Raw genomic sequence first — 8,426 nt, forward strand, 5'->3', positions numbered from 1 at the left:
GACCATTCTTTATACACCGGTACCTGCGCAAGACAAGTGTTAGGAAAAAAGGATAGAGTCTACCTCCGTGCGGTTGTGACGACTCTGATTTGTACTTGTACTGTTTTTCCGCCTTTGGTTTAGAACGGAGCTTGGCATCGAAAATTTTGGAATTTGAAATTTTGAATTTTGTATTCCCGGTGTTGATCTGCTGGGGATGTGTGCACTGGGGAAAGAGTTTTTTATTGACTCTTAAGATATTGAAATTTCGGCTGACTTTCCTGGAGCTTGGGTCCGTTAGGAGTCGAACGCCTGAATTCTTGTATTTTTTGGACTTTGCATTCTTGAAATATTTATCTGTTGATGTTGGAGAAACAGATGTATACCAGTATTTCCGGATGGGAGCATGATTTGATGTTTGATGCCTGGTGCCGAAAACCGTAGCAGTAAAGAACGTGCAATCAGCACGGAGGACCGCGCGGGGAATATTCCGCGCATGCATAAGCGTTGCGCCCGGCGCAGGGGTCGGCGCCTGGCGCGGGGTTGTGTTATAAATACCCCTTGCCGTGCTCTTAGATGAGCACCTTCATTTGTTTGCTCTCTTTCTCTCTCAAAAGTCGATTTCTGTCCCCTTGATCTTGTTGTTCTTGCCTTGTCCATGTAAGTTTTTTATGTTATGCTTATGAAATAACTTCTAGGATTGCATGTAGTTTTGATTTTCGTACTTGAAATGTTTTTTTGATATGATACTTGTATGGTAGTAGGCTTCTTGTATTTTGTAGGAAGAAAATCGTTTGGTAGCCACTTGAACTTGAACTGTTGGAACTTTGTAGAATTTTGAACTCTTCTTTGAATTTTGAATTTTTTACTTGGCGCTTGTAGATAATGACCCCATTGGTAATTCTGTCGGGTCCATTGTAAGAGAATAGGCTAGGATGGCCTAGACGTTGTTGTAGAATCTTGAATACCCGATTTGGCATGGATAGCCTAGGCGTTGGTGTAGAACTTGAGTACCTGCTTCGGCATGGATAGTCTAGGCGTTGGTGTAGAACTTGAATACCTGTTTCGGCATGAATAGCCTAGGCGTTGGTGTAGAATTTTTCTTTGAAGAAGAGGCCCCTGCTAAACTTGTATTTCCACTGGGGATTTTTTGAACCTTGATTTTTGTACGGGATGGCATAAGATAGCCCCCAGGCTTGAATGTTGACTTTTTGTATTTCGAATGCTTTATCATGCCTCGTCATACCCGGAGGAAGCTCGCCGAACGTTCAACAGTTCGAGCGGCTATGGAGGACGCTTTGGATAATGAAGCGGCGACGGCGGACGTGCCAGCGCCAGGCATGGTACCACGGGCAGTACCTACCTTCGAGGGCACCGGCTGGCGGCCCTCGGATCTTGCATTTCGACTAGAGTTTCATCTATCCCAGCGGCCACGCGATGGCTTGGTGAGTTTTGTACTGTGTTTGAACTCATTTCTTGAACTTGTATAGACTTGAACTGATCCACCCATTTGTAGCCTGACGGGGAGCCGATGCGTACATTTTGGTCTTTGAGGGATCTTTGTACCGTTTTCCCGACTGTCTATGACGACGAGGAGACTCGAGCGATGTGGATGCAGACGGGTTTGGTTCCTTTCTAGATTGCTTTGAGAAGCATCCAAGGGAGGGCAGGCGAAAAAACCCGGCTGCAGGCCCTGCTGGAACGGTGGTGGGATACCACCAACACTTTTCATATGGCATGGGGGGAGATTACCATTACCCCTTTTGAGTTTGCCATGATCACATGCCTCCCTTTTCCGAGAGGTAGGTGACTTTCGATCCCAACTTGAAATGGCATTCGAATGGTGTCAGGGATTTGATTGGCCCTGTTGTTGATTTGAATACGGAGAGAGGTTCCTCCCCTTCCGTAAAGGTGATTTTGGCTAGGATTCGCAGGACGGACATATCCGCGGAGCAGAGGGTTGAGCTCTTCCACCTTGCCCTTGTGAGTAGAGTGATGGCCCCGGGCAGGAATAGCCGTATGCTGGTTGGCTTCCTGGGGTCTTTGAGTGACTAGAGGCATGTCTCAAGCCTCAACTGGGGTGGTCTGGCATACAACCACCTTTTGTATGAAATGAAGAACGCCTCCCGGACTGCACCGGATAGCAAGGCGAGTGTCGCTGCCTTGTGGAGCGTGCTGGAGGTATTTAGGACTCCTTGTATTTTGTACTTGTATCTTGAATTTTTTATGCATAGGATTTGACTGATGCCTTTGCTTGTTTTTGAAGATATGGGCGTACGATCACTTTTCGACTTTGGCACCGGCTCGCCTTGGGGGTGCGGCTTATCCGTTTGCTGCCTCTTGGGAAGGAGCGGTGCGCAGCGATATGTCTATGGCGACCTTCCGCAGAGCTTTGCAGGTCTTGTCTGTTGGACAGGTATACCTTTGTACTGTTCCGGATCTTTGTGTTTGTTGTATTTGTGTATTTGTCTGAGTTGTCTGTTTTGTAGGTGGTTTGGCGTCCTTTTGATGACGCGCCTACACCAGTTTCGGCCAGGCGGGCCTATTATTTGTCTGGAAGGCGGGTCCAGCTCCCGGGGGTGTATCGCCATATGTGGTATCTGGGAGAGCAGGTGTCTCTTCAGCATAGTACGAGAGGCAGGCTCATCCCTAAGAATCCTCCGGAGACCATGTTGGTGAAGACTGACGATGTTACCCAGCTCTATTCAGATGTCGTGGAGGCTGGAGACGAGTCCAACTGTCTCCCTTTGGAGAATTTTGTAGATAAGAGGGGCAGTCATGATGGCCTCATGGCGAGCCTTGCTCTACCTATACGCTTTGTGCTTCCGGTGAGCTCTTGGATTTTAATCTTGTATTATAGTATTCTTGTATTCTTGTATTCTTGTACAATCGGATCATTGCATGAGTGCTTGTAGGAGGAGGAGATCGACCCAGAGGACATTCCCTATGCTGACAGGGTTATCCGCTATGTTGACATGCACGAAGAGCGGGTGGAGGTTACTGTTCCGGTGGCTTCTCCTCCACATCAGATGGCGTACGATGCTGTACCAGAGTATTATGCAGATGTAAGTACCTTTGTATTTTCTTGAAATTGATTGTAATCTTGTATCTGGAAATTGATTTTGAATCTTGTATGCAGGCGCCTCGGGTGAGAATGCATCGCTGGATGCTTGTGATTGACTCCTTGAAGAGGCATTGCGTCAATCTGACCAAGAAGCTTACTGGCTGGGATAGAGAGGTGCATTCATCGACTGTGAGGGTTTTGTATTCTTGAAACTTGTACATAGATATATGATGCTTGAATTTTGAATTTTGAATTTTGTATAGGAACGTCGTCGAGGCCGCAAGGATTCTGTAGACAGGGGTTCCCGGGTGGGTACTTCGAGAGAGCAGGCCTGGCAGAGCTTAGGTCTGGACCCGGGTCCTAGTACTGGTGCTCGTCAGAGGCATTCGGATGTTGATAGGGGAGATGTTCCCTTTACTTATGCTGAGCCTACCAGGCATTCTGTTGGAGGTATGGGCAGTCCGATGCCTTTTACACCTCCCTCTGGTACTTATTTCAGAGTGAGTAGCTCCCACCCTTGGAGTGCAGAATCTTGGGCTTACTGGTATGAGGCGGACCGGATGCGCCAGGCCCATGATTTTAAGATGAAGCGCCGGTTCATGATAGAGGTATTTTCCATCGTTGAAATAATACACCTCAGTCAAACAAAATTTGTAAAACACCTAACTAACCGGCTATATTGACTATAGCGGCAAGCATAGGGATCGTCCCAAAGAAATGGAGCGAATTGAGTTTGCTAGTTAAGCTAGTTTAGGACGGAGATTGAGTTGAATTAATGACTACGAAGCTAAGCTATCAAACAAGTTTATCCAAATAAGGGAAGAGTTAGGGAATCGGGGATAGGCTAGGGTAATCGGGGAAGGACAAAGGAATCACACAATTATGATGCAAGGACTTGATACATAGAGGAAAAGCAACTATTGACGTGCTCGCTACCTCTCGGATAGAACACGCTAAGCCTCTAATCAAGGGAAAGATCTCGCATGATCCTAAAACTAGACAACTCACGATTAAGACCTACTTTTCACATGCATCATAGAGATTCACAATATCTTGCCAAACCAAAACAATGCACTCCAATCAATCCTATGGAACTAGCATTTGCAACTACTAATTCTATAGTCATGGAAATCCTAGCATCAACTCAAGTTTAATCACATCAATAATCAACAATCATCCTTCAATTTCCCCCAATTTAGCCTAGATTCTCCCCTATCCCGAACAACAATCTACTCACTACTCATGCTAATTTTAACTAAGGAATTCAAGTATTCAAAGCTACTAGACATGTAATTAAAAGATTGAATGCAAAGAATCAAGAAACTAGGAATTCAATTGAGAATCAATGGAAAATTAAGCATCAATCAAAACTAACATCAAAGCATTAAGAAATCAAAACATCAAGAAAAATAGCAAAGCATAAAGAAATTGAATTGAAATTGCAAAAGAATAAAAGAGTTGAAGAGATTTACAACTTGAAGCTTCCTCCAATGGAGTTTCTCTCTCCTAAAACCAAAGCTTGAAAACTAAGAAATTCTCTCTAATATTCTGAAAAGTGTAATTAAGAAGTTCTAAAATTGAATGATAATGAAAATTAAACGAAAAAGCTATTTAGAAGTTTCCCCAAATAGAAGCTAAAATTCGAATTATCACAGCCCGCGTCGACGTTCGGTCGCACAGACCCTCTGTGCGATCGAACGGGAAAAGCTGGTGCGAGCACACTTCATTTTTCGTGCGAGCAAACAAAGCGAATATTGCATTCCTTCGTCATGTTCGACCGCACATAATATCTTGTGCGATCGAACAAACCTGACTTAGCCAATATTCTCAAAGTCTCCACTGTGGTCGCACAACCAACCTTGTGTGGGCGCACAAATCTTGTGCGGGCGAGTGAAATGCCATGCGATCGAACACCAAAATTGGGGACGTTCTGCGTCAAAAATTGATTTTGTGCTGTCGAACAAAAATAGTCATTCGACCGCACAGACCTGCAGCTTCCTTGAGTCCACCATCTCTTCACTGTGCGGGCGCACAAACCCCTGTTCGGTCGCACAACTCTGTTTTTGTTCCAATCTACTTGGTTTTCCACCATATTCCACAATATTCACCTATAATGCACAAGATGGAAAGAAACTATAAAAATACTACGAAAAACTATATAAACTACGAAAAATCATTATAAAACTAACACGAAAACCTAAGCTAAGAGCGACATAAATGACGCTCATCAAACTCCCCCAAGCTAGGCGTTTGCTAGTCTCTAGCAAACTAAGCACGAAATAGGGAAGAATGAGCAATTATTCAGATTCTAAAAACTACAAAAATAAGAACTACAAGAATATACAATCTAACTCACTTTCGTAGGAATCATGGTTGCATTTAAGCGCATGCAACAAGCTCTTTAAATCCCACAATCGCTCATGAGGGCGAGTGGGATCTCGCAAGGGTTTCCGAAGAGAACCACCCATAACTCTTCCAAAAACACAATTAAGGCAAGACCTAAAAGGAAAACAAACCAAGAAAAAGGAAAGAAGAGAAAAAGAAAAGAAAAGAAAAGAAAGAAAGGAAAAGAAAATAGAAAAGAAAGAAAAATAAAACTACAAAATTTCAAGAAAAGGGCCTTTATTATGGAACGAGCACGAAAGAATGCTAATATTACTAACCAATAAACGAATGCAAGCTAACCAATGTTCTATGTCGAGTGAAGGATTCAAGTGTGAAGCAAAGAGAACTAAGGGTTCGCACTTATCAATTCCCCTTCAACCGAGCATACCACGTCAAATCTCTAGATCCCATCCACCCTTAAGAATAGCTTCTTATGACGCCGCGAAGGTGCCGGAAGACAAGAATTGCAAGGGAGAAGAGAAGGTTACCACCCGACATCTTAGCATGACAATCCCATTCCATAAATTTGACCAAATCCTCCCTCCACCGACAATGACTCAACTCAAAAGGGTCAAGAGGACTTTTTAGGGTGTATCGTATAGGCTAGGGGTAGGGTGTGGAACAAATTTGGAAATTGGTGTTCAATCCTAAAGTGAAGAGCGAAATGAACTTTACTCAAGCAAATCGAACCAAAACAAAGTCATACCACTTATTTGGGGCACCCCCACGCTTATTCAACAACAAAAGTAAACTAAAACTCTTTTTGAACTTTGATTGATTTGATTTTCTCCTTTTTTTGTGTTTCAATTGAAACTTTTCTCATTGTCTTGTTTTTCTCTATTTTTGGCTTTTTCAAAACTTTCCTTTCTCTTTTTAATTTTGCTTATTTATTCACTATATACAACATATTTCCCAAACTTTGCCATTCTAACCAATATCAATCATTCCTCATCATTGCATAATCATTCAAAACCATCAAGCACAATAACACAAAGCTTCACTATCACTTCTAAGGGTGAAAACAAAACAAAAGCTAATAGGCTTGTAATGAGCTTATAAGAAATGAAGGGGCAAGGCTCAAATGGTTAGCAAGGGGGCAAATGCGAACAAAAATATATGAGAAAAATAGAAAATAAAGTCCTAAACTAAAAAGAAAAAATAGTCACCGAAAGAAATGCCTCTATCGTCCCCTAAAGTAGTTCGGTCGCGGTCTCGGGAAGGAACAAGTCAAATTCGGGATATGAGAAAGTCAATGCCAAGGATCCATGCCACTCAATATATGTATACATGTGTTTGGGATAATATGAACATGATCCTCACAAATGGGAGCAAATACTACCCTCTCCGATTTCAAGTCACTAGAGAAATCGACACCGTCTTACCACAATCCAAGGGTTCAACTCATGCTACCCAAAGTTCTAACCGACTTTTTTAACACCTAAATCCTAGACTCGAACCAAGACATTGAAAACCGTGCAAACATCTACCAATTAGGAATAAAAGCATTCTAACCTACAAGTTCCATTTTTATGATGCCCAAATCAAGAATAATGCCTAAAAGCTAGAAAAACTTGCCTTGACAAAAAGGAAAGAAAAACAAAGAAAAAGGAAAGAAAAGGAAGAAAAAGGAAAGAAAAGAAAAGGAATGAAAATAAGGAAAACAAAAGGAAACAAAAAGAAAAGAAAACAACCCAAAATCAAAGAAACTAAGAAAGAAAGCATAAAAGGTATATACAAAGCACACAAAATGCATGATTCAATCACAAAGTAACCACACAAATCAAACTCCCCCCAAGCTTGAATTAGGTCGTGTCCTCAAGGCCTAAAACAAAACATGGAGGGGCACAACTACCCATCCAACCAAATTCCCCACAAGAAATATGCCCGTCCCAAAGAATGCATATGAGATAGAAGGATATAACCGGAAATGCCGTGGGACCAAGTCCCGAAAAGAACGGGAAAATCAAACAAACTCACCAAAAGATCAACGAGCAAGGCAATGGTGGAAAATGTGAACCACACCAAAGAAACACACAATAATATGCGCAAAACCCGCGGGGTGCCTCCCGGAAGCGCTTCTTTAACGTCACTAGCTTGACGGTCCCCCCCAATTCATGGGGGGTCTTGTAGGTCAATGATAGCAAACGAACCAAGAGAGTCACCCATATAATAGTGCTTGAGCCTATGACCATTAACCTTGAAGGGGCCGGAATCTCCTCCCCGAATCTCAATGGCACCATGAGGGAACACTCTCACAACATCAAAAGCCCCGCTCCACCGGGACTTGAGCTTAGCCGGGAATAACTTCAAACGAGAATTATAGAGGAGGACTTTCTCTCCCTCCTTGAACTCCCTTTTATCAATACGGGCGTCGTGATATTGCTTAGAACGAGCCTTGTAGATACTTGTCGAATCATATGCATTCATTCTTAGCTCTTCAAGCTCATGTAAGTCAAGTAAACGCCGCTCACCCGCACAAGAAAGTTCGAAATTCAATGTTTTAATGGCCCACAAAGCCCGATGCTCCAATTCAACCGGCAAATGGCAATTTTTACCATACACAAGCTTGTACGGGGTCATCCCAATTGGGGTCTTGAAAGCCGCCCTGTAAGCCCATAGAGCATCATCGACCTTGATTGCTCGTCTTCTCAAGGATGGACTTGATTTCTCGGTTAGTCACTTCAACTTGGCCACTTGTTTGGAGATGGTACCCCAAACCTATCTTGTGATGCACACCATATTTCTTCAAAAGTGCCTTGAACTTTCCATGAGCAAAGTGGGATCCACCATCACTTATAACCTCCCTATGGACACCAAAACGGGGGAAAACAATCTTCTTGAAAAGGAAAATCACCACCTTATGATCATTGGTGGGTGAGGCGATTGCTTTCGCCCATTTGGACACATAGTCAACGGCCACCAAGATGTATAAATTGCCATAGGAGGAAGGAAAGGGGCCCATAAAGTCAATGCCCCAAACATCAAACACTTCACGCTC

At 43.2% G+C, this 8,426-nt stretch overlaps 1 protein-coding gene across 1 annotated transcript; it reads right to left on the minus strand.

Moving 5' to 3' along the window:
- Nucleotides 1-7,540: 7,540 nt before the first annotated feature.
- Nucleotides 7,541-8,008, minus strand: LOC110776218 (uncharacterized). Its single transcript, XM_021980769.1, has one exon. It carries the CDS (start codon nt 8,006-8,008, stop codon nt 7,541-7,543), a length of 468 nt encoding a protein of 155 aa, XP_021836461.1.
- Nucleotides 8,009-8,426: the final 418 nt, after the last annotated feature.

This window comes from Spinacia oleracea, chromosome 4 (genome assembly GCF_020520425.1).
Source record: "Spinacia oleracea cultivar Varoflay chromosome 4, BTI_SOV_V1, whole genome shotgun sequence".
Lineage (NCBI taxonomy): Eukaryota > Viridiplantae > Streptophyta > Magnoliopsida > Caryophyllales > Amaranthaceae > Spinacia > Spinacia oleracea.

Coding starts and splice junctions, on each gene's coding strand:
- LOC110776218 (XM_021980769.1), bottom strand. CDS start 8,008: ATGACCCCGTACAAGCTTGTGTATGGTAAAAATTGCCATTTGCCGGTT.